This window comes from Arachis ipaensis, chromosome B10 (assembly GCF_000816755.2).
Source record: "Arachis ipaensis cultivar K30076 chromosome B10, Araip1.1, whole genome shotgun sequence".
Classification (NCBI taxonomy): domain Eukaryota; kingdom Viridiplantae; phylum Streptophyta; class Magnoliopsida; order Fabales; family Fabaceae; genus Arachis; species Arachis ipaensis.
Window position 1 is genome coordinate 135126195 of NC_029794.2, and position 26538 is coordinate 135152732.

Sequence of the window (26538 nt, forward strand, 5' to 3'; positions counted from 1 at the left end):
ACACAGGAAGAAAAAATATTATTTTTAAATAGCAAGTATAAAAATTAATTATTCCTATTTGTGAAACAGACTTAATAGTTAACACCTAATTAAATATAAATATACACATTAAATTATTTTAAATTTTAGATAACGAATGTTAAAATTAATTATTAATAAAAAATTAGACTTTTTCATATAAAAATAATAACTAAAAATCTTATTATTTGATTTTTTTATCTATAGATATCTTGATGATTAGCCAAAAACTTCTGTCAACCTACTATTTTTTTGTATAAGTAATTTAATTTTATAAATCTTTTATACCATGTATAATTTTTACTATCAGAATAAAATAGATCATAATTTTAAAAAATTTATATCCTAATATTACAGATAAAAATATTAGTATTAATAAAATCCCAAAAATGTGTGCGATCAGAAATTTTACGTTTTCAGAATCGACGCTAATAATCTCCACTAACCACAACAATAACAAGACACATGTCATCTTTTTATTTCCTGGTCAATTTTAAAACCTAGCCATCAATTTAAATTTAAATTTAAATTCTCTAAATTTTAAAATGTGATCGCTCATGTTTAAATAAATTTTTTTTATATTTTTTTAATTCTATCTATTAAATAAATGATAATCCTCACTTCGCCAAACTTCACCTTCACCGATCACCCAAAAATAGCATCCTCCTGATTACGCGAACACCACCTTTCCCCGAGAAAGAAAGAAAACAGGGCTTAGTGTTGAGTAGCGTTGAATCTTTCATCCAAAATCCATCATCCACTCTTGATGCTCAAGAGAATCGCCGCTCTCTACACGTAGAAGACTGTGTTGTGGGTTCATGCAACGGGTTGGTTTGTGTGTCCCATAGTCTTTTCCACCCCAACAACGATAATTTCGATATCTGGTTTCGTTTATGGAACCCTCTCATAGGGTTTATTTCAGGGAACTCGCCTTCGCCTTGCTTACGTGTCAATGGGCATGATGCTTTTGGGTTTGGGTATGATGAGTCAAGTGACAGTTACAAGGTAGTGATTGCCAGTCGGGATTATTCTTCTGGAACAGTAACTGCGCAGGTTTATAGCTTCCGTGGCAGTTCTTGGAAGAGGGTCAACAGTTTTCCTGCTTTTCCGTTTTTTGATGATAATGGCCACTTCATCGGTGGCACTCTTAATTGGTTAGGTCTCCGTAACCCGCATGGAGGTGATGATTATGATTGGGATGCTGTTACACTTGATATGTTAATGATTGTTTCTTTTGACCTGAAATCGGATACAAATAAACAGATTCTGCTTCCAAAGGGTATCGATGAGATCCCCCGTGAAGAGCCAAGTCTGGAAGTTTCGGGAAACAGCCTGTATCTTCTTCATGATTACAAGAACACTCATTTTATTGCATGGCAAATGAAGGAGTTTGGAGATGAAAATTCTTGGACTCAATTGCTAAAGATTAGTTTTGACCATCTCGGTGTTGAAATGCTATTGCTACCGGAGCTTATATTTGAGAATGGAAATATCTTCATGTTTATGGGCAGGCATTGTTTTGAGGAAGTTTTTTATGACCGAAGAGATAATAGTGTTAAACGCGTTAATATCAACAATCTTGACTTCGATGCATTTGATTATGTTGAGAGCTTGATTCAGCCTTTTTAAAATTCGGTTCCTATTCAAAGTTTTGCTTCTGCAGCCTTTTATTCTGTTATTTTAAATTCTTATATTTCATGTAGGTCCAGCAAAGTTCATGTCATACTTTAGCTACTTCTTGTTGTTGGGTCCAAATTTGTAGACAGATCACTTTTAATTTGGCTGCAAACTTTATATATACAATTGCATAAAATTCTAACATTCTTATCATGACTACTTGTTGCATAAGTTTATTCATTTTTGCTAATTGTTGGATGAAGTTTACAGACAAATGAAGTTGCGTTGATTTTTTCATTAGTAAAAATCTAGAACATCATTTTCTGGAGGGAAGATTGATTTTCGCAACCATCCCATTATAAAAGTAATGAAAAATTCACTTTATTTAGTTATTGGTTACTTTATCTTTTCATGACATATGTTTTGTATGGCGAACAAGCTTGATGGCAAGCTGAATTCTTATTTACAATAGTCATGGGATTATACTAATAGGAATGAATAATATAAGGATGGAAATAAATTATGACATCCTATTGCCCTGCCAAAAGTACCCTATCTATGATGTAGATGCTCTATCTATGATGTATATACTTTCATTAGTTTTTTTCGTGAAAATTATGTGACAATGTGAAGGTGGTTTTGATCCTGTGTATCTCCATTTTCAATGGTGTTGGAACAAAAAATCTTACGTGTCAGAGTATTATTTTTAGTTTTTTTTTATTCGAAGTAAATTTGTGATGCAGCATATGATTTCTTGGATCTTTAGATAGATGTCTAATACGATAGCAACTAAAATAAGATTGCTATCTTAGATTGTTACATACATGTCTAATAGGATGGTAATTATGTATATTCTAAATTTTGTTATTGTGAGATAGTTAGTACGAAAAAAAAAAAAGGATCAAATATTGACTAATGAGAGAATTTTTTCATGTACTTAAGATCTTAAAATGATGATGTAGAGGGATGGTTGGGAGGGGAGGGGTATCATAACAAAAACTTAATGAGGGAGCTGCTTTTAGTGTTCTATTGCTGTTTTGTCAATAAAATTATCAAGTCCAAGAATTACATATTACATTAGCAGCTGAAAATTTGTTTCAATGCATTAGAAAATGGTAAATTCTACTCTATCTTTTCTAAAATAAAGGGTAAATTACCCTTGTGACATATACAGTGATTATTCATAAATTATTCTACTATCAGAGCTCCAAAATTCACGTTATCTTCTCTTTTCTTTTCAATTAACGCTATGTTTTCTCTTAAAATTTGATAGTAATGTCATTTTCATAATCCGCACCAAATACACCTCTTCTTCTTCAATTTTAAAACCATAATTCCTCTCAAATCCAATCACCATTTCCAATCAATTATGTTAGAATTTTGAACTTGTTCATATATGCTTTCAATCTCCCATTTCAACGAACACATCTATTAATTTTTTAACTCTCTTGTTCCTAAGATTTTCTTCCTAATATTTTTCTTAAAATTCAGTTGGATCAACAATGATACTCCTCTTCAGATAACCAACCCTCATAGCCTTGTATAACTATATAACAAAAAAATTAACTAAAATATTAGTTAGTCATAAAAACAATAAGTCAATAATTACCATCTTAGAATTTTTATTATCTGAATAATGATTGAAAAATAATTTAAGAACAATTAAAGATAAAAAAATAAAATAAAATACCTTGGTGTCTCCTTTCACGCACCAATTACCATCATTTTTATCTAATATATCACAAATTTCTATCAGTTTTTTAGCTCCCTCATTTTTAGGATTTTCTAGTAATCGTATTAGAGATAGTAATTAGATTTGACGATCTCATTCAAACTTTGAAACTCTGATTGAAAGATAATTTATCAATAATCATTGTATATGTCACAATGGGTAATTTACCCTTTATTTTAGATAGGGCATAGTAGAGTTCACCTAGAAAAATCCTGCTAAAAGTCACAATTGACATTGAACTATAAAATGATAAGTTTGATGTAATCACTATTTGCTGACGTTGCTGTACTGCTAATACTAAGTTGTCCCCTGTTGCATTCATTAGAAAATTTTGTGTGCAAATTTAGTTTTCGATTTTGTCTTTATTATAGATCTCTACCTATTAATAAAACTGAATCTACAAGTTTTCTTGTAATCTAATTTTTACTACACATTTCAACACGCTTTAGCGGATTTTAGTTAAATCACGTGTGTTAACTGCATACTACTTTAGAACTCAATTGTCACTATTTTTAGAATTAATTACTTATATTACTCTTTTGAAACATATTACAAATATATCACTATTTTTGTATAATAATAATTTTTTTATTTGGTTTTGTGTGATTTTCTATGTTTTATGGATATTTTGACGTTAAAATTGGTTTTGAGAAAAAAGTCTAACTAAACAAGTTTGATTGGGAAGGGATAGTTTAAAGAGTTTAAAATATAAAAAAAATTAAAATTTCACAAAATAAAATATTTAATGATTATATAAAAACAATGACATATTGATAATATGCTTTAAGATGGTGAGTGAAGCAGACAGAGCACACTAAGTTGGAGAGAATTGAGAGAAGAAATTAAATGGAATTGATGAATAAACTCAATCTGAAGTGAATGATCTCAAATGAAAGTAGCTGATACACGTGGCTTATATAGCAGCAAACTACAACTAACTTAGCCTCTAACTAACTGATCCTACGTGGCAAGTAACAATAACTAACTCTACAACTATCATCTACTTAATTTAGTCACGCCAACTATGCACGCATGAGCTGAACTTGGCTGCATGAGGTTGCACCATATGCTGTGAGCTTCTCTTTATCAAGTAACACTGCCAATTAAGTTAACAAGTTAATAATTTTTTTTTTTTCAAATAGTGGCAATCAAGCATTTTCTGCTAAAACCTACGGAATGAAGGAAAGTGAATTTAAAAACGAAAAATGAAAGAAAATTATTCCATCAAATACATACAAAGATTCTATTGTTATTTGCTTTGATACTAATAATAAAAATCAGTCGATTAATTAACTTAATTAAAACAACTCCTATAAGTCATGTATTTTGTCATAAATTTATAACATACTACCATATAAAGTGGGAAAATGTTTGTATATTTCCAAAATAAATGTTACACGCACACCAAAATTCGATGGAGAATATTATCCTCTGCTTCAAGTTACAGCAAGTTTCCCACAACTCCACAAGCATGGTTCACAAATAGTTGTTAATGTTACAAGTGTGAAGAGTGTTGAAGTTAGTCCCACATTAAAAAAAGCAAAAAAGAGTGGAGATTTTATAAAATAAGAGATCCATTAACTTCTCTTTAACTTCATCTTCATCTGTCCAAGAAGTGAAACATTAAGCTTCCTTCTCCTAAAGCCATATTTTCTTTGGTTTAAATATGACCTTACAGTTGATGATTACAAGAGAAGTAGTTTGTAAGTAAGGATTAATAGTCGAAATGGCTATAAGAAACTATAGTTTGTTTTGGAAACAATTAAACAATACTTCGAGAGTTGGACAAGGCTCTTGCTAGGAAGAATGAATGCAATAGGTGGTTGATTGGTTTTTGTGCTATTATTTGAAATACTTGGCTGGAAAGGAATGATAGGATATTCAGGAATCAAGAAACACGTATTACGGAAGTTATCAACAAGTCAATTAGGAGCAACAAAGAGTGGACTGATTTTGATTCTACTAATTGTTGATGGCATGCCAGAGATGACTACAGTCTAATTTTCTGTTTTATTACTTAGTAACTTTGCTGCTCCACCTTGTTGGGTTGAGTTTTTATTTCAAAAAAATAGTCAAAATGATCTCGAAAAGAAGCACATACAAATTTCTCACAAACAAGTTTCTTAGTATGATGAGTTTGGAAAATTCTAATTTAATTTTCATGATGAACAAACATTATTGAAATAATTAATTACAAAATTATTAATTTGATTTTCATTTAACATATGTTAATTAATAATTTTGTGATACAGGTTTCTAATTGGGCCGAAAATAAAATTCTGATACAAACCCAATTAAATAAAAAAAATTCAGCCTTGGTTTGATGCTAGAATATATGATGAGTATGGCTGAATTGTTTATTGTGCTAATTGGGCCAGATTGAGTTATTATTATTACTACAAGCCCAAATGAATGCTTTCATATTTGCTCAATGCATGATCCAAAAATTCATCATGAAAGCAAATGTTATTTTTGGGCCAGAAATTAAATGTTGTTGCAACTAAACCCAATTTTATATTTGATAAAAGTTCCTCATGCATGATCCGGAACCAATGAAAAAAGGAAAGCAAAATTGCTTTCAACGGATCCAAGCATTTCACCATGTGATGGATTCCAAAATTCATTACATTGTCATTTATTGCATGGGAACTATGAGAGAGAAAACAAGACATTTGATTTGATTGTAGCACTTATGGTTACACGCTACTCAGCAAGGAAAGAATCATTTCATTTAATCTCATTCTCTTTCCTAATTCAATACTTTTCAAATTTCTCTCTTCTCTCTCTATTTGCTTCTCTTCTTCGGTTATTACACAGGAAACAATGGATGCCATGGAAGCTACATGGAGCTACCGAAGTGAAGGAAGGACAAGTCTAGAGACCATCACAATGATGGCAAGAAAACATAACAAAACAAAAGTGTGCTGTGGCTGAGATTTTCACCAAATATGGTTAGATTTGGTGAGATAGTCTCGAGCTCTTCATACTCAAAAAGGAAGAAGAAGATTCGGCCAACAAGGAGGAGACTCTTGGAGGCGTGACTTGTCTTTGATTCTGCTCAACTACCACAGGAAGTAGCTAGAGTGGCGAAGTGATGGTAGAGGCAGAGATTGAAGCAGATGAAGTCATCATCATCATGAAGCATCAAGGGCCAGAAATCCATCTTGGAGAGCAAGCCAAGGATGGAGAGCTCGGATTGATAAAAAGTGGTGACCAAGAAAGGACTAGAGGTAATTGCATGTTGGGTTTTGTATGGTTATCTCTTCTCTCTCTATATGCTCGAACCGGTTCTATTTCTTGAAGAAGAAGAAGTTGGCTTGGGTTTTGGCTTCAAGTGTGGAGGCTTCTCTCTTCTATAAAAAGGGAGAACAACCACTGTTTGGAGCAAGGAGTTAGAAGTAAGCAGTGAGAGTGCAAGGCACAGGATTCTCAGAGCTATCTAAGCTTACAGATTTTCTTCTCCTTCAATGTATTCTGTTTCGTATTTTTCTGTTTAATTTTGTCATGTCTTGAGTCTCATGGAAAAAAAGGCAAACAGTGATGTTTGTATGAAAAAGCCATAGAGCGGAAAAAGGCAGAGAGTGCAAAATTAAAAGAAAAAGCCATAGATGTCCTTAGAGTTCCTTTGTTCATCTATGTTGTGTTTCATGATTCTGTGGGAATCCCCTTGTAAGTTGGGTTAGCACTTTACAGTCTGTAATCAAGAAGATTATAGTGAAATTCCATCATGGTTGTGATGGAGACTGGATGTAGGCTGCACTGCACTTAGCAGCTGAACCAGGATATATCTGGGTGTAACTTTCTTTCTTCTCTACCCCAATTCTGTTTCTATTGCACAGGAGGTCAAACTGAAAAATATTTCGTGCCAAGTGACGAGACAAAAAAAAAAGTCTCGTGCCAAGTGACGAGATAAAAATAAAAGTCTCGTGGCTAAAGACGAGACAAAAATCAAAAAGTCTCCTGAAGTTATCTCAAAGGTCAGCAAGTGTTACTAAGCAAAAAGTGGGCTAAGATTCAACCCCCTTCTCTTAGCCACCGAAACCATAATAGTATTTGATGGATTTACAATTATACTTTAATTAGTTAATGATAAAAATTCTTAAGTAATTAATAACAAGTTAGAACAAATGAATAGGATAAAATAGAGAGCCATGAGAGGATCAAAATGTGGTTTATTAATTCTATAAGTAGATGTTATTACAGTCTCTCCCTCTAATTTTGGACCTCAGTAATTAAAGAAGAGAGAAAGAAAGAGAAAAAGAGAGCTGAACTCTTACCTTAGAAATAGAATTTAGTCAGAAACCAAATCATATGACTAGAAGCAATTAACAGCAGAGTTTCTCTCAATTAAAATACTTCATTTCCTTCGTATGATGAGAAGTAACTCCAAACTCAAAGTCATAGTCAAAGATAACGTCAACCTTAACAAAAAATCAATAAACTAATCTGTATTATTATTATTATTATTATTATTATTATTATTATTATTATTATTATTATTTAAAAATAACTAAGACACCCAACAGCGGCGGTCCTCTTGTGTGAAGTGGTGATGGAGATCCTCTCTTGGATTCCTGCAAAGCCTGTCACGCGCCTGAAGCTTGTGTGCAAGTCATGGAACTCCATCATCTCCCACCCTCACTTCCTCAAACTTCACCTTCACCGATCACCCAAAAATGCCATCCTCCTCTTTACGCAAACAAAAGCGCTCACGCTCGGCGAAGAAGAAAAACAGGGCTTAGTGTTGAGTAGCGTTGAATCTTTCATTCAAAATCCATCATCCTCTCTTGATACTCAAGAGAATCGCCACTCTCTACACGTAGAAGACTGGGTTTCGGGTTCATGCAACGGGTTGGTTTGTGTGGCCCATATCGTTCTCTGCCACTGCCACCCCGGCAACGATATTTGCTATATCTGTTTTCGTTTATTAAACCCTCTCACAGGGTTTATTTCAGAGAACTCGCCGTGCTTACGTGTCAATGTGCACAATTCTTTTGGGTTTGGGTATGATGAGTCAAGTGACAGTTACAAGGTAGTGACTCTCATTCGAGATTCTTCTGGAATAGTAACTGCACAAGTTTATAGCTTCGGCGGCAGTTCTTGGAAGACGATCAACAGTCTCCCTGCTTTTCTGTATTTTGCTGAAGATACTAGTGGCCACTTCATCGGTGGCACTCTTAATTGGCTAGCTCTCCGTAACCTTCATGGAGATGATTATGATTGGGCTGATGTTACACTTGATATGTTAATGATTGTTTCTTTTGACCTGAAATCGGATACACATAAACAGATTCTGCTTCCAAAGGGTATCGATGAGATCCCCGGTCAAAAGCCAATTCTGGGAGTTTGGGGAAATAGCCTGTATCTTCTTCATGATTACAAGAACACTCATTTTATTGCATGGCAAATGAAGGAGTTTGGAGATGAAAATTCTTGGACTCAATTGCTAAAGATTAGTTTTCACCATCTCGGTGTTGAAACGCTATTTCCAGAGTTTATATTTGAGAATGGAAATATCTTCATGTTGATAGGCAGGCATCGTTTTGAGGAAGTATTTTATGACCGAAGAGATAATAGTGTTAAACGCGTTAATATCTTGGCCAACAATTGTTACTTCGAAGCATTTGATTATGTTGAGAGCTTGATTCAGCCTTGTTAAAATTCGGTTCCTTTTCAGCTTTTTGTTAAAACTTACTTGTCAGAGTATTGTTTTTAGTTCTTTTTTTTTATTCAGAGTAAATTTGTCATGCAGCATATGATTTCTTAGATCTTTAGATACATGTCTAATAGGATAGCAACTAATATAAGATTGCTTTCTTAGATTGTTACATACTTACATACATGTCTAATAGGATGGTAACTATGTGTATTCTGAATTTTGTTGCTGTGAGATAGTTAATACGAAGAAAAGATGATGAAATATTGACTAATGAGAGAATATTTTGCCACTGGAAAAGTTAGATGTACTTAAGATCTTAAAATGATGTTGTAGAGGGATGGTTGGGATGGAGGGTATCATAACAAAAACTTAATGAGGGAGCTGCTTTTAGTGTTCTATTGCTGTTTTGCCAACAAAATTATCAAGTCCAAGAATTACATATCACATTAGCAGCTGAAAATTTGTTTCAATGCAGTAGAAAATATGCTGCTAAAAGTCACAATTGACATTGAACTGTAAAACGGTAAGTTTGATGCTATCACTATTTGCTGACGTTGCTGCACTGCTAATACTAAGTTGTCCCTTGTTGAATTCACTAGAAACCTCAGCTCATGAATGAACTCATTTGAATTGTCAAATGTTTCTTATAGCTATGTTACATTCCCAATTTGAGAGGAATAGCAACTGCACAATGCAGCCACTGCCATGTTTAGTTTGCCTAATATAAAAGCCAGGTACTGTAACTGTCATATATTCCATTTTGACAACTGAATCTATGCTTTGTAAGATCAAATCGTAGACTTGTAACCAATTTTCGGCATCACTTATGCAAACAAAATATGAGTATTTTGAATACCAATTTTAAACTCTTGAACCATTATGTCTTTTTTAAAAATCCTTCTTTCTCTCTTTGTTTAAACTCTATTCCAACAAATTTGGATCAATATTTATTTATTAATAGCTTGCAAAACTTTCATTGCGGAAGAAGTGAATGGAAAAATAAGTGCGTATATGCAAATTACAAAATTACGGACTTAGTTGTCTAAGGAAATATAAACTACAATTTTTGAGAATTCAAAGTTCTCACAATTTTTGAGGAACAGAACTCTTTAACGTTTCCGGCAGACCATCTCTAGGGATGGCGGTCCGAGAAGGAATGCCTTCGATATGTAATTGTTCAAGAGAATTAAGACCAAGCATTAATTCACTGAATAGATTTGATGCATTGATAATGTTTCTGTTATCTACTTCAACAGAAAATTGTGACTCAAGTAGAGAACAACTGTATAAATGCACAAATACAGCATGTTTGCAAATGAGGAATTACCTAACCAGTTGGGAAACCAGGTTCCACCATAGAATTTGATGGTTAGTTTGTTCAAGTTTGTTGAAGGCTGCAGGCGCTCCAATACAAGATGTTGGGACTCTTGAGCAGTGCAGCTATCCCATTCTAATGATAGATCTTCAATTTGTTCTTTCTTCTTCATATTGGCTTGTGAAGCATCACAGGGGCAACAATTTTTTGTAGCTTTGAAATGCAGAGCTTCCCCTGCAAATTGAATTCGTCACCAGGTATTCGTCACCTACTTCTTCCAGGATTTTCTTACTTTTTGTCACATGTACTAAACTTTCTGCGATCCATAGCCGAACTAGCATCTCTTTTTCTAAGACTGAGTTCTCTGGAAAATTGAACAATAAGCAAAGCAACGTTTCAAAGGAGCTGGAAGGAAATGATAGCTTAGTAGCAGAGCATGTTGCACATTTAAATTTGGCAGATCCCAAATGTTACTTCTAAGTACCTTATTCCAATCATTTTTCGACAATTTGGTGCGAAGAAGACTCCCCAATGCAACTGCAGCTAAAGGCAAACCATCACATTTTTTCACAATTTCTCTTCCAATTCCTTCTAGGTTGGACCTTTCACTGGAATTATTTGCTCCAAATGCGTGTTCAGCAATCTTCACTATCAAGAGATGTCAAATGGAAGATAGGAAATGTTTGCATAGCAGAGTATTCAAGTTTTCAGTATTTGTTGTTTTTGAGGTAACCGATTCAAGCACAGTCTTAATGACCCTGATAACATCAAAATCCTTTGAAACACATGCCCATGCTTTTAAATCAAACTTGTCTTTAACTTCATCTTCTTCTTTCCAACAAGTGAAACATTAAGCTTCCTTCTCCTAAAGAAGTCCAAACTCATTGGAAATGATCTTATCCAATAACACCTGAACAGAAGCAGAGAATAATGTCCCTCCCACAATAGCAGCAGCCATATAAGACCCTACAGTTGCCAGTAATTAACAGTATTAATTTACAAGAGAAGTAGTGTGTAAATAAGAATTAATATATAACACACAAATTTCTCACAAACAAGTTTCTTAGTATTTGATGAATTTACAATTATACTTTAATCAGTTAATGATGATTATTCTTAAGTAATTAGTAACAAGTTAGAACAAATGAATAGGATAAATAGAACGCTATAAGAGGACCAAAATGTGGTTTATTGATTCTATCAGTAGATGTTATTATAATCTCTCTCTAATTTTGGACCTCAATAATTAAAGAAGAGAGAGAGAGATGAATTCTTGCCTTAGAAGTAGAATTTAGTCAAAAACCAAATGACATGATTAGAAGCAATTAGCAGCAGAGCTTCTCTCAACTAAGATACTTCATTTCCTTTATATCCAGATCCAGCTGCTTCATCTTTGATGAAAAGTCACTCAAAACTCAAAGTCAAAAACAAAGTCAACATCAACCTTAACAAAAAAATCAATAAACTAATCTGTAATATTATCATTATTATTATTATTTAAAAGTAACTTAGGTAAAACTTTTTAAAATATAAAATTTAAAAATCTAATATAATCTTATATATTAACAACATTTTAAATTTAACAGTTAAATTTATGTCTTTTATAATATTTTTAAATTTTAAAAATTATTTTACCAAACATAATTATTACTACTTGTATTTATTAAAAGTTATTTTTAATTTAATTTAACAAATATAAATACTAAACCTTTTAAAAATAAAAGCTTTATCAAACTACCTTATAGTGCCAAAACTACATTTGCAATTGCATTTTGAGAGTATGCACATGGCGGCTCAACACCTAACAGCGGCGCTCTTCTTGTGTGAAGTGGTGATGGAGATCCTCTCTTGGATTCCTGCAAAGCCTGTCACGCGCCTGAAGCTTGTGTGCAAGTCATGGAACTCCATCATCTCCCACCCTCACTTCGTCAAACTTCACCTTCACCGTTCACCCAAAAATGCCATCCTCCTCCTTACGCGAACACAAGCGCTCAACCTCGGCGAAGAAGGAAAACAGAGCACACTGTTGAGTAGCGTTGAATCTTTCATCCAAAATCCATCATCAGCTCTTGATGCTCAAGAGAATCGCCACTCTCTACAAGTACAAGACTGGGTCTCGGGTTCATGCAACGGGTTGGTTTGTGTGGCCCGTATTCTTCGCCACCCTAACAACGGTATTTGCGATATCTGTTTTCGTTTATTGAATCCTCTCACAGGGTTTATTTCAGAGAACTCGCCGTGCTTAAGTGTCAATGTGCATAATGCTTTTGGGTTTGGGTATGATGAGTCAAGTGACAGTTACAAGGTAGTGACTCTCATTCGGGATTCTTCTGGAACAGTAACTGCGCAAGTTTATAGCTTCGGTGGCAGTTCTTGGAAGACGATCAACAGTCTCCCTGCTTTTCTGTATTTTGCTGAAGATATTAATGGCCACTTCATCGGTGGCACTCTTGATTGGCTAGTTCTCCGTAACCCGCATGGAGCTTATTATGATTGGGCTGATGTTACACTTGATATGTTAATGATTGTTTCTTTTGACCTGAAATCGGATACAAGTAAACAGATTCTGCTTCCAAAGGGTATCGATGAGATCCCCACTCAAGAGCCAATTCTGGGAGTTTGGGGAAATAGGCTGTATCTTCTTTATGATTACAAGAACACTCATTTTATTGCATGGCAAATGAAGGAGTTTGGAGATGAAAATTCTTGGACTCAATTGCTAAAGATTAGTTTTCACCATCTCGGTGTTGAAACGCTATTATTCCCGGAGTTTATATTTGAGAATGGAAATATCTTCATGTTGATAGGCAGGCATCGATTTGAGAGAGTTTTTTATGACCGAAGAGATCATAGTGTTAAACGCGTTAATTTCTTTTCCAACAATCGTTACGTCAATGCATTTGATTATGTTGAGAGCTTGGTTCAGCCTTGTTAAAATTCGGTTCCTATTCAAAGTTTTGCTTCTGCATTTTTTTTGTTCTGTTATTTTAAATCTTTATATTTCGTGTAGGTCCAGCAAAGTTCATGTCATTGTGATTATTTTGGGTGTGTTAAAATTCTAATTGATCCTAATTATATTTTAACAGGTGTTTCCTTACTTTAGCTACTTCTTGTTGTTGGGTCCAAATTTGTTGACGAATCACTTTTATTTATCTGCAACTTTATATATACATGTGCATAAAATTTTGACATCCTTATCATGACTACTTGTTGCATAAGTTTATTAATTTTTGCTAATTATTGGATGAAGTTTACAGAAAAATGAAGTTGTGTTGATTTTTTCATTACTAAGAATCTAGAACATGATTTTCTGGAGTGAAAAATGATTTTAGCCACCATCCCATTATAAAAGCAATGAAATTTTCACTTTCTTTATTTAGTTTTCTTTATTTAGTTATTTGTTACTTTATCTTTTCATGACATATGTTTTAAATGATGAACAAGCTTGATGGCAAGTTGAAATCTTATTTATAGTAGTCATGGGATTGGGGAATGGATTCTCTCCATTTTTTTTAACAATTAAGAGAGTAAAGTGTGATCTCTCACCATTAGTTTTATAAGTAGGACCAAGAATAAATATAAAAGAGAGAGCAATAGAGGGTTAAAGATCACACTTTACACTCTTAATTTTTTTAACAATTGAGAAGATCTATTCCCATGGGATTATACTAATAGAAATGAATACTATAAGAATGGAAATAAATTATGACATCCTATATTATCCTGTCAAAAGTACCCTAAGTATGCCCTATCTATGTCATAGATGCTCTATTTATGTATTTATGATGTGATGATTGTCAGTAACTAAGAGAATGAGGTGGCAAAAAAATTTTGATATGGAAGCAAAATAAGTGATATACTTTAACATGGTAATTTTTGGTGTTTTTTAAGATTGTGGGAGTACACGGACCCTCCGATGGTCCGATTTGTGTTGAAAAAAATTCAGAGTACACAAATTTGCTTCACAAATCGCATGGTCTGATTTGCAGCTGATGGAATTTGAAATCTGAAACATGGAATTCGGACCCTCCGTTTTGTTTTGTTCTGGGTAATTTTTTTTACATTCTGAGAGACACAACTCGCAGAGTCCGAGTTCTGCTTCCTCTGATCCCACAACGAGGTGAAGCACCCCTCCTCCCCATACGCGAGTTCAACACTTCCTTGGGTTCCATATTCAAATTAAAAAACTCGAATGAGGTTGAATCTTGGCCACCATTTTTTCTAGTCTTGTAACTTTTGCTTTCTTTAGATAAAACTAAGGAGATATTCTATTTTTATCTCCTATGTCACAACATGAGATAAAGCTGTAATTATTGTGAAAAAAATATGGAACGATAAGAGAGGAGAGAATTGCACCCAAATATATCATGGTTCGACTACTTAATGCAATATAGTCTATATCTAGTTTCTATCATAACAATAACGAAATTTCACTATCTTTTAACGGAATTACATTCACCAATTCTTCCTAGAATCTACCCAATCCTATCTGAGACAAATTCAGATTCTAACTCAATCCTGAACTTGACTAGGACTCACCTTAGCTTTCAACAGCAAAGAGAAGGAAAACCATCACATTTTTTCACAATTTCTCTTCCAATTCCTTCTAGGTTGGACCTTTCACTGGAATTATTTGCTCCAAATTGCTCCAAATTGCTCCAAATGCGTGTTCAGCAAGTAAAGACCAGCAATCTTCACTGTCAAGAGATGTCAAATGGAAGATAGGAAAGGTTTGCATAGCAGAGTCTTAGTGACCCTGAAAACATCAAAATCTTTTGAAACACATGCCCATGCTTTTAAATCAAACTTGTCTTTAACTTCATCTTCATCTTTCCAAGAAGTGAAACATTAAGCTTCCTTCTCCTAAAGAAGTCCAAGAACTCATTGGAAATGATCTTATCCAACAACACCTGAACAGAAGCAGAGACTAATGCCCCTCCCACAATAGCAGCAGCCATATTTTCTTTGGTTTAAATAAGACCCTACAGTTAGTTTACAGGAAAAGTAGTGTGTAAAGAAGGATTAATAGCACACAAATTTTTCACAAACAAGTTTCTTACTATTTGATGGATTTACCATTATACTTTAATCAGTTAATGATGATTATTCTTAAGTAATTAGTAACAAGTTAGAACAAATGAATAGAATAAAATAGAGAGCTATGAGAGGATTAAAATGTAATTTATTAATTCTATCAACAGATGTTGGACCTCAGTAATTAAAGAAGAGAGAAAGAGAGAGAGAGAGACCTGAATTCTTAAAATTTAGTTAGAAACCAAATGATATGATTAGAAACAATTAGCAACAGAGTTTCTCTCAACAAAGATACTTCATTTCCTTCATATCCAGATCCAGCTGCTTCTTCTTGATGAAAAGTCACTCAAAAACTCAAAGTCAAAGTCAACATTAACCTTAACAAAAAAACAATAAACCATCGTCAAACTTCACCTTCACCGTTCACCCAAAAATGCCATCCTCCTGCTTACGCTAACACCAGCGCTCACCCTCGACGAAGAAGAAAAATGGGGCTTAGCATTGACTAGCGTTGAATCTTTCATCCAAAATCCATCATCCACTCTTGATGCTCAAGAGAATCGCCACTCTCTACACGGACAAGACTGGGTTTCGGGTTCATGCAACGGTTTGGTTTGTGTGGCCCGTTTTCTTTGCCAACCCAACAACGATATTGGCGATATCTGGTTTCGTTTATTGAACCCTCTCACAGGGTTTGTTTCAGAGAACTCGCCGTGCCTACGTGTCAATGTGCATAATTCTTTTGGGTTTGGGTATGATGAGTCAAGTGACAGTTACAAGGTAGTGACTGTCATTCCGGATTCTTCTGGAACAGTAACTGCACAAGTTTATAGCTTCGGTGGCAGTTCTTGGAAGACGATCAACAGTTTCCCTGCTTTTCCTTTTTTTCCTGAAGATATTAATGGCCACTTCATCGGTGGCACTCTTAATTGGCTAGGTCTCCGTAACCCACATGGAGCTGATTATGATTGGGCTGATGTTACACTTGATATGTTAATGATTGTTTCTTTTGACCTGAAATCGGATACACATAAACAGATTCTGCTTCCAAAGGGTATCGATGAGATCCCCGGTCAAAAGCCAATTCTAGGAGTTTGGAGAAATAGCCTGTATCTTCTTCATGATTACAAGAACACTCATTTTATTGCATGGCAAATGAAGGAGTTTGGAGATGAAAATTCTTGGACTCAATTGCTAAAGATTAGTTTTCACCATCTCGGTGTTGAAAGGCTATTTCCAGCGTTTATATTTGAGAATGGAAATATCTTCATGTTGATAGGCAGGCATCGTTTTGAGGTAGTTTTTTATGACCGAAGAGATAATAGTGTTAAACACATTAATATCTTGGCCAACAATCGTTACGTCATTGCATTTGATTATGTTGAGAGCTTGGTTCAGCCTTGTTAAAATTCAGTTCCTATTCAGCTTTTTGTTAAAACTTACTTGTCAGAGTATTGTTTTTAGTTCTTTTTTTTATTCAGAGTAAATTTTTCATGCAGCATATGATTTCTTAGATCTTTAGATACATGTCTAATAAGATAGCAACTAAAATAAGATTGCTTTCTTAGATTGTTACATACTTACATACATGTCTAATAGGATGGTAACTATCTGTATTCTGAATTTTGTTGCTGTGAGATAGTTAATACGAAGAAAAGATGATGAAAAGTTAGATGTACTTAAGATCTTAAAATGATGTTGTAGAGGGATGGTTGGGATGAAGGGGTATCATAACAAAAACTTAATGAGGGAGCTGCTTTTAGTGTTCTATTGCTGTTTTGCCAACAAAATTATCAAGTCCAAGAATTACATATCACATTAGCAGCTGAAAATTTGTTTCAATGCAGTAGAAAATATGCTGCTAAAAGCTGTAAAACGGTAAGTTTGATGCTATCACTATTTGCTGACGTTGCTGCACTGCTAATACTAAGTTGTCCCTTGTTGAATTCACTAGAAACCTCAGCTCATGAATGAACTCATTTGAATTGTCAAATGTTTCTTATAGCTATGTTACATTCCCAATTTGAGAGGAATAGCAACTGCACAATGCAGCCACTGCCATGTTTAGTTTGCCTAATATAAAAGCCAGGTACTGTAACTGTCATATATGCCATTTTGACAACTCAATCTATGCTTTGTAAGATCAAATTGTAGACTTGTAACCAATTTTTGGCATCACTTATGCAAACAAAATATGAGTATTTTGAATACCAATTTTAAACTCTTGAACCATTATGTCTTTTTTAAAAATCCTTCTTTCTCTCTCTTTGTTTAAACTCTATTCCAACAAATTTGGATCAATATTTATTTATTAATAGCTTGCAAAACTTTCATTGCGGAAGAAGTGAATGGAAAAATAAGTGCGTATATGCAAGTTACTAAATTACGGACTTAGTTGTCAATGGAAATATAAACTACAATTTTTGAGAATTGAAAGTTCTCACAATTTTTGAAGAACAGAACTCTTTAACGTTTCCGGCAGACCATCTCTAGGGATGGCGGTCCGAGAAGGAATGCCTTCGATATGTAATTGTTCAAGAGAATTAAGACCAAGCATTAATTCACTGAATAGATTTGATGCATTGATAATGTTTCTGTTATCTACTTCAACAGAAAATTGTGACTCAAGTAGAGAACAACTGGATTAATGCACAAATACACCATGTTTGCAAATGAGGAATTACCTAACCAGTTGGGAAACCAGGTTCCACCATAGAATTTGATGGTTGGTTTGTTCAAGTTTGTTGAAGGCTGCAGGTGCTCCAATACAAGATGTTGGGACTCTTGACCAGTGCAGCTATCCCATTCTAATGACAGATCTTCAATTTGTTCTTTCTTCTTCATATTGGCTTGTGAAGCATCACAGGAGTCAACAATTTTTTCTAGCTTTGAAATGCAGAGCTTCCCCTGCAAATTGGGAAATTTTTGCAATTCTCCCACCTTCAATCCATTTTGCTGTCTGCTAACAACAAACCCAGATAAAGTTTGGAGATTTTCTAGTCTTGCTATTTGTGCCGGTATCTCCTGCAATTGAGTTCCACTAAGGTCGAGGTGGCGAAGATTCACCAACATTGCTATCTCCTCAGGTAATTCAGTGAGAAATTTACAATCAGACAACAGCAAGCTCTGTAGATTGTAGAGCTTGCAAACCACAGAAGGCAACCTTTTAATGTTAGTGCCAGAGAGATCTAAATGCCGCAAATGTTTTAAAGCTCCAACGGAGTCTGGTAACTCAGAGATATTCTTGTAGTGTGACAAAGATAATACCCGCAACTGTTTTAACTTGGGCAACAAGTCATATATTACCTTGTTTGATAGGTAATAGTCAAATGACCATCCATTCAATGGTAAGGGAAGGAAAACCATCATCACATTTTTTCACAATTTCTCTTCCAATTCCTTCTAGGTTGGACCTTTCACTGGAATTATTTGCTCCAAATGCGTGTTCAGCAAGTAAAGACCAGCAATCTTCACTACCAAGAGATGTCAAATGGAAGATAGGAAAGGTTTGCATAGCAGAGTATTCAAGTTATCAGTATTTGTTGTTTTGAGGTAACCGATTCAAGCAGAGTCTTAGTGACCCTGAAAACATCAAAATCCTTTGAAACACATGCCCATGCTTTTAAATCAAACTTGTCTTTAACTTCATCTTCATCTTTCCAAGAAGTGAAACATTAAGCTTCCTTCTCCTAAAGAAGTCCAAGAACTCATTGGAAATGATCTTATCCAACAACACCTGAACAGAAGCAGAGAGTAATGCCCCTCCCACAATAGCAGCAGCCATATTTTCTTTGGTTTAAATAAGACCCTACAGTTACCAGTAAATAACAGCATTAGTTTACAAGAGAAGTAGTGTGTAGGTAAGGATTAATAGCACACAAATTTCTCACTTCTTAGTGTTTGATGGATTTACAATTATACTTTAATCAATTAATGATGATTATTCTTAAGTAATTAGTAACAAGTTAGAACAAATGAATAGGATAAAATAGAGAGCCATGAGAGGACCAAAATGTGGTTTATTGATTTTATCAGCAGATGTTATTACAGTCCCTCCCTCTAATTTTGGACCTCACTAATTAAAGAAGAGAGGAAGAGAGGAAGAGAGAGAGAGCTCAATTCTTATTTTAGAAGTAGAATTTAATCAGAAAGCAAATGATACGATTAGAAGCAATTAGTAGTAGAACTTCTCTCAACTAAGATACTTCATTTCCTTCATATCCAAATCCAGCTGCTTCATCTTTGATGAAAAGTCACTCAAAACTCAAAGTCAAAAACAAAGTCAACATCAACCTTAACAAAAAAATCAATAAACTAATCTGTAATATTATCATTATTATTATTATTTAAAAGTAACTTCATAATTCTGATTTTTTAAAAATACAGAAAGATATTTATTTCGACAAATTAAAAGTGTATGTACTTTGTATTTTCAAGAGAAGATGACACTTCTTTTTTTATGAAATGTCTAAAAAACATCCTATTCCCTCAATTTTCAAAACTTAAAATTAAGAAATTAAATAAAGAAGTGTAATGAAAATAAAAATTTGACAAAATTGAAAAGAATGCTTAGCACCTGCGAGTTGCTAGAGTTACAATCAGATTGTTGTGTGCCTTTCTCTTATTATTTTAGTGTGGCTTGTCTTATTGGTATTTCCGGCGGGTCCAAACAACAAAAAAAAAAATTAAAAAACCTCTTGCTCCCAGTTTGTGCAAGTTACAGTCATGGCTGCTCTGCAACATTTTCAAAGTTGGGATCACAAAACAAACATAAAACTTAGGTTTAATTACTCTGTCAGTCCCTATAGTTTCGTGAAATTTTCAATTAGATCCCTATACTTTTTTTCTTTTTAATTGGGTCCCTGCACCAATTTTTTTTTAATTAAGTCCCTCTTAGTAGTAATTGGCTTAATTTTATAGGGACCCAACTAAAAAAAGGAATTGGTACAGGGACCTAAATAAAAGGAAAAAAAAGTATAGAGACCTAAATAAAAGAAAAAAAAAAGTATAGGGACCTATTTAAAAAAAATTTGGTGTAAAGACTCAATTAAAAAAAAATATAAGGATCTAATTGAAAATTTTGCAAAACTATAGGAATCAGCAGAGTAATTAAACCTAAAACTTATACAAAAATTTCAAGATTTCAGCACCACAAAATCAACAAATCAAGCCGCAGCCATTTACCAGAAAAGAAAGTTGTTCTGCAATTGGACAAATCCTAAAATTAGCTCTGCCATAAATAACTTGGAAAATGAAATTACTTTCAAACCTCTACATATTAATAAAATCCCAAAAATGTGTGCGCCATCACAAATTTTTCGTTTTCAGAAACGACGTTAATAATCTCCACTAACACAACAATAACAGGACACATGTCATCTCTTCATTTCCTGATCAATTTTAAAACCTAGCCGCCAGAGACACGATTAATTTAAATTTAATTTTTTTAAATTTTGAAATATGATCACTCATTTTTAAATGATTTTTTTATAAAAAGATGAGAGATCACACTTTATCTTTCAAAATAAAAATTTAAAATTTAAAGAATTCAAATCCTATCCGCTACTTATAATACAATTACATTTACGTTCTTCTTCGTTGTATTTCGAGGGCATGCAGATGGCGGCTCAACACCCAACAGCGGCGCTCGTCTTGTGTGAAGTGGTGATGGAGATCCTCTCTTGGATTCCTGCAAAGCCTGTCACGCGCCTGAAGCTTGTGTGCAAGTCATGGAACTCCATCATCTCCCACCCTCACTTCGTCAAACTTCACCTTCACCGTTCACCCAATAATGCCATCCTCCTGTCTACGCGAACACCACCTTTCCCCGAGAAAGAAAGAAAACAGGGCTTAGTGTTGAGTAGCGTTGAATCTTTCATCCAAAATCCATCATCTACTTTTGATGCTCAAGAGAATCGCCACTCTCTACACGTACAAGACTGGGTTTTGGGTTCATGCAACGGGTTGGTTTGTGTGGCCCATATTCTATACAAGAACCATATTTGCGATATCCGGTTTCGTTTATGGAACCCTCTCACAGGGTTTATTTCAGGGAACTCGCCTTGCTTACGTATCAATGCGCATAATGTTTTTGGGTTTGGGTATGATGAGTCAAGTGACAGTTACAAGGTAATGACTGTCATTCGGGATTCTTCTGGAACAGTAACTGCCCAAGTTTATAGCTTCCGTGGCAGTTCTTGGAAGATGGTCAACAGTTTTCCTGCTTTTCCGTTTTCTGATGAAGATATTGGCCACTTCATCGGTGGCACTCTTAATTGGCTAGGTCTCCGTAACCCGCATGGAGGTGATTGGGATGCTGTTACACTTGATATGTTAATGATTGTTTCTTTTGACCTGAAATCGGATACACATAAACAGATTCTGCTTCCAAAGGGTATCGATGAGATCTCCAGTAAAGATCCAACTTTGGGAGTTTGGGGAAATAGCCTGTATCTTCTTCATGATTACAATAACACTCATTTTATTGCATGGCAAATGAAGGAGTTTGGAGATGAAAATTCTTGGACTCAATTGCTAAAGATTAGTTTTCACTATCTCGGTGTTGAAAGGCTATTATTCCCGGAGTTTATATTTGAGAATGGAAATATCTTCATGTTGAGAGGTAGGCATCGTTTTGAGGAAGTTTTTTATGACCGAAGAGATAATAGTGTTAAACGCGTTAATATCTTGGCCAAAAACTGTTACTTCAATGTATTTGATTATGTTGAGAGCTTGATTCAGCCTTGTTAAAATTCGGTTCCTATTCAAAGTTTTGCTTCTGCAGCTTTTTATTCTGTTATTTTAAATTCTTATATTTCATGTAGGCCTAGCAAAGTTCATGTCATTGTGATTATTTCGGGTGTTTTCTTACTTTAGCTACTTAATAAAACTAATCACACAAACAAATGATAATAGTCTAATAATGTTTGGTCATCACTTCAATCCAGTTTTAGTTTTTCAAATTCAACATGATGTATATACCTTCATTAGTTTTTTCCTATGTGACTATGTAAAGGTGGGTTTGATCCTGTGTATCTCCATTTCCAATAGTATTGGAACCAAAAAACTTACGTGTCAGAGTATTGTTTAGTTCTTTTTTTATTCGGAGTAAATTTGTCATGCAGTATATGATTTCTTAGATCTTTAGATACATGTCTAATAGGATATCAACTAAAATAAGATTGTTTTCTTAGATTGTTACATACATGTTTAATAGGATGGTAACCATGTGTATTCTGAATTTTGTTGCTGTGAGATAGTTAATACGAAGAAAAGATGATGAAGTATTGACTAAAGAGAGAATTTTTTGCCACTGGAAAAGTTAGATGTACTTAGGATCTTAAAATGATGTTTTAGAATCTTAGTGACCCTGGAAACATCAAAATCCTTTGAAACACATGCCCATGCTTTTAAATCAAACTTGTCTTTAACTTCATCTTCATCTTTGCAAGAAGTGAAACATTAAGCTTCCTTCTCCTAAAGAAGTCCAAGAACTCATTGGAAATGATCTTATCCAACAACACCTGAACAGAAGCAGAGACTAATGCCCCTCCCACAATAGCAGCAGCCATATTTTCTTTGGTTTAAATAAGACCCTACAGTTACCAGTAATTAACAGGATTAGTTTACAAGAGAAGTAGTGTATAAGGATTAATATATAGCACACAAATTTTTCACAAACAAATTTCTTAGTAATTGATGGATTTACAATTATATTTTAATCAGTTAATGATGATTATTCTTAAGTAATTAGTAACAAGTTAGAACAAATAAATAGGATAAAAGAGAGAGAGAGAGCTGAATTCTTACCTTAGAAGTAGAATTTAGTCAGAAACCAAATGATATGATTAGAAGCAATTAGCAGCAGAGCTTCTCTCAACTAAAATACTTCATTTCCTTCATATCCAGATCCAGCTACTTCTTATTTGATGAGAAGTCACTCAAAACTCAAAGTCAAAGTCAAAATCAACATCAACCTTAAGAAAAAAATTAATAAACTAATCTGTATTATTATTATTATTATTATTATTATTATTATTATTATTATTATTATTATTATTTAAAAATAATTAAGAAAAATTATTTTTAATTTAATTTAAAAAATATAAATACTAAACCTTTTAAAAATATAAGATTTATCAAAACTACCTTTGCAATTGCATTTTGAGAGTATGCACATGGCGGCTCAACACCTAACAGCGGCGCTCCTGTTGTGTGAAGTGGTGATGGAGATCCTCTCTTGGGTTCCTGCAAAGCCTCTCACGCGCCTGAAGCTTGTGTGCAAGTCATGGAACTCCATCATCTCCCACCCTCACTTCGTCAAACTTCACCTTCACCGTTCACCCAAAAATGCCATCCTCCTGTCTACGCGAACACCAACTTTCCCCCGCGACGAAGAAAAAAAACAGGGCTTAGTGTTGAGTAGCGTTGAATCTTTCATCCAAAATCCATCATCCACTCTTGATGCTCAAGAGAATCGCCGCTCTCTACAAGTAGAAGACTGGGTTGTGGGTTCATGCAACGGGTTGGTTTGTGTGGCCCGTTTTCTTGACCCCATCAATGGTATTATCGATATCTGGTTCCATTTATTGAACCCTCTCACAGGGTTGATTTCAGAGAACTCGCCGTGCTTACGTGTCAATGTGCATACTGCTTTTGGGTTTGGGTATGATGAGTCAAGTGACAGTTACAAGGTAGTGACTGCTACTCGGGATTCTTCTGGAACAGTAACTGCGCAAGTTTATAGCTTCGGTGGCAGTTCTTGGAAGAGAGCCAACAGTTTCCCTGCTTTTCCGTTTTCTGTTGAAGATAATGGCCAATTCATCGGTGGCACTCTTAATTGGCTAGGTCTCTGTAACCCGCATGGAGATGATTATGATTGGGCTGCTGTTACACTTGATATGTTAATGATTGTTTCTTTTGACCTGAAATTGGATACAAATAAACAGATTCTGCTTCCAAAGGGTATCGATGAGATCCCCCGTGAAGAGCCAAGTCTGGGAGTTTGGGGAAACAGCCTGTATCTTCTTCATGATTACAAGAACACTCATTTTATTGCATGGCAAATGAAGGAGTTTGGAGATGAAAATTCTTGGACTCAATTGCTAAAGATTAGTTTTGACCATCTCGGTGTTGAAATGCTATTGCTACCGGAGTTTATATTTGAGAATGGAAATATCTTCATGTTTATGGGCAGGCATAGTTTTGAGGAAGTTTTTTATGACCGAAGAGATAATAGTGTTAAACGCGTTAATATCAACAATCTTGACTTCGATGCATATGATTATGTTGAAAGCTTGATTCAGCCTTGTTAAAATTCTGTTCTTATTCAAAGTTTTGCTTCTGCAGCTTTTTATTCTGTTATTTTAAATTCTTATATTTCATGTAGGCCCAGCAAAGTTCATGTCATTGTGATTATTTTGGGTGTTTTCTTACTTTAGCTACTTCTTGTTGTTGGGTCCAAATTTAAAAATCAATTTTGATTTGGCTGCAAACTTTATATATACAAAAAATTCTAACATTCTTATCATGACTACTTGTTGCATAAGTTTATTCATTTTTGCTAATTGTTGGATGAAGTTTACAGACAAATGAAGTTGCGTTGATTTTTTCATTAGTAAGAATCTAGAACATCATTTTCTGGAGGGAAGATTGATTTTTGCGACTATCCTATTATAAAAGTAATGAAAAATTCACTTTATTTAGTTATTGGTTACTTTATCTTTTCATGACATATGTTTTGTATGGCGAATAAGCTTGATGACAAGCTGAATTCTTATTTACAGTAGTCATAGGAATGAATAATATAAGGATGGAAATAAATTATGACATCCTATTGCCCTGCCAAAAGTACCCTATCTATGATGTATATACTTTCGTTAGTTTTTTCCGTGGAAATTATGTGACAATGTGAAGGTTGTTTTGATCCTGTGTATCTCAATTTTCAATGGTGTTGGAACAAAAAATCTTACGTGTCAGAGTATTGTTTTTAGTTCTTTTTTTTATTCGGAGTAAATTTGTGATGCAGCATATAATTTCTTGGATCTTTAGATAGATGTCTAATAGGATAGCAACTAAAATAAGATTGCTATCTTAGATTGTTACATACATGTCTAATAGGATGGTAACTATGTGTATTTTGAATTTTGTTACTGTGAGATAGTTAGTACGAAGAAAAAATGATGAAATGTTGACTAATGAAAGAATTTTTTGATGTACTTAAAATCTTAAAATGATGTTGTAGAGGGATGGTTGGGAGGGGAGGGGTATCATAACAAAAACTTAATGAGGGAGCTGCTTTTAGTATTCTATTGCTGTTTTGTCAACAAAATTATCAAGTCCAAGAATTACATATTACATTAGCAGCTGAAAAAAATTTGTTTCAATGCACTAGAAAATATGCTGCTAAAAGTCACAATTGACATTGAACTATAACATGATAAGTTTGATGCTATCACTATTTGCTGACGTTGCTGCACTGCTAATACTAAGTTGTTCCCTATTGCATTCACTAGAAACCTCAGCTCATGAATTAACTCATTTGAATTGTCAAATGTTTCTTATAGCTATCTTACATTCCCAATTTGACAGGAATAGCAACTGCACAATGCAGCTACTGCCATGTTTAGTTTGCCTAGTGTAAAAGCCAGGTACTGTAACTATCATTTCCGCCATTTTGACAACTCAATCTATGCTTTGCAAGATCAAATCGTAGACTTGTAACCAATTTTTGGCATCACTTATTGAAACAACACATGAGTATTTTGAATACCAATTTTAAACTCGTGAACCATTATGTCTTTTTTAAAAATCCTTCTTTTTCTTTCTTTGTTTAAACTCTATTCCATAAAATTCAGGACCAATAGTCTTCACTGAGATAATATCAAATATGATGAGTTCTTTAAGATTATGAAGCTGTCCAACAGGTGATAGTGCAAATGAGGAATTACCTAACCAGTTCGGAAACCAGGTTCCACCATAGAATTTGATGGTTAGTTTCTTCGAGTTTGTTGAAGGCTGCAGGTGCTCCAATACAAGATGTTGGGACTCTTGAGCAGTGCAGCTATCCCATTCTAATGATAGATCTTCAATTTGTTCTTTCTTCTTCATATTGGCTTGTGAAGCATCACAGGGGTCAACAATCTTCCCCTGAAAATTGAATTC

General features: G+C 34.2%; 6 protein-coding genes across 6 annotated transcripts; all 6 read left to right on the forward strand.

Annotated features, from left to right (window-relative positions):
• LOC107621202 (F-box/kelch-repeat protein At3g23880-like) lies at positions 837-1647 on the forward strand. Its single transcript, XM_016323236.1, has 2 exons — positions 837-849; positions 941-1647. The coding sequence occupies exons 1-2, from the start codon at positions 837-839 to the stop codon at positions 1645-1647; spliced, it is 720 nt and encodes a 239-aa protein (XP_016178722.1).
• On the forward strand, positions 7920-9026 carry LOC107621200 (F-box/kelch-repeat protein At3g23880-like). The gene has a single exon (XM_016323235.1). It carries the CDS (start codon positions 7920-7922, stop codon positions 9024-9026), a length of 1107 nt encoding a protein of 368 aa, XP_016178721.1.
• Positions 12128-13276, forward strand: LOC107621199 (F-box/kelch-repeat protein At3g23880-like). Its single transcript, XM_016323234.1, has one exon. The coding sequence runs from the start codon at positions 12128-12130 to the stop codon at positions 13274-13276; it is 1149 nt and encodes a 382-aa protein (XP_016178720.1).
• LOC107621198 (F-box/kelch-repeat protein At3g23880-like) lies at positions 15772-16782 on the forward strand (the record flags this gene model as incomplete). Its single annotated transcript, XM_021114748.1, has 1 exon — positions 15772-16782. A coding segment is annotated over one exon (1011 nt), but the record flags the coding sequence as incomplete, so codon positions are not given.
• Positions 20995-22225, forward strand: LOC107621197 (F-box/kelch-repeat protein At3g23880-like). Its single transcript, XM_016323232.1, has 2 exons — positions 20995-21997; positions 22200-22225. The coding sequence occupies exons 1-2, from the start codon at positions 20995-20997 to the stop codon at positions 22223-22225; spliced, it is 1029 nt and encodes a 342-aa protein (XP_016178718.1).
• LOC107621196 (F-box/kelch-repeat protein At3g23880-like) lies at positions 23553-24689 on the forward strand. Its single transcript, XM_016323231.1, has one exon. It carries the CDS (start codon positions 23553-23555, stop codon positions 24687-24689), a length of 1137 nt encoding a protein of 378 aa, XP_016178717.1.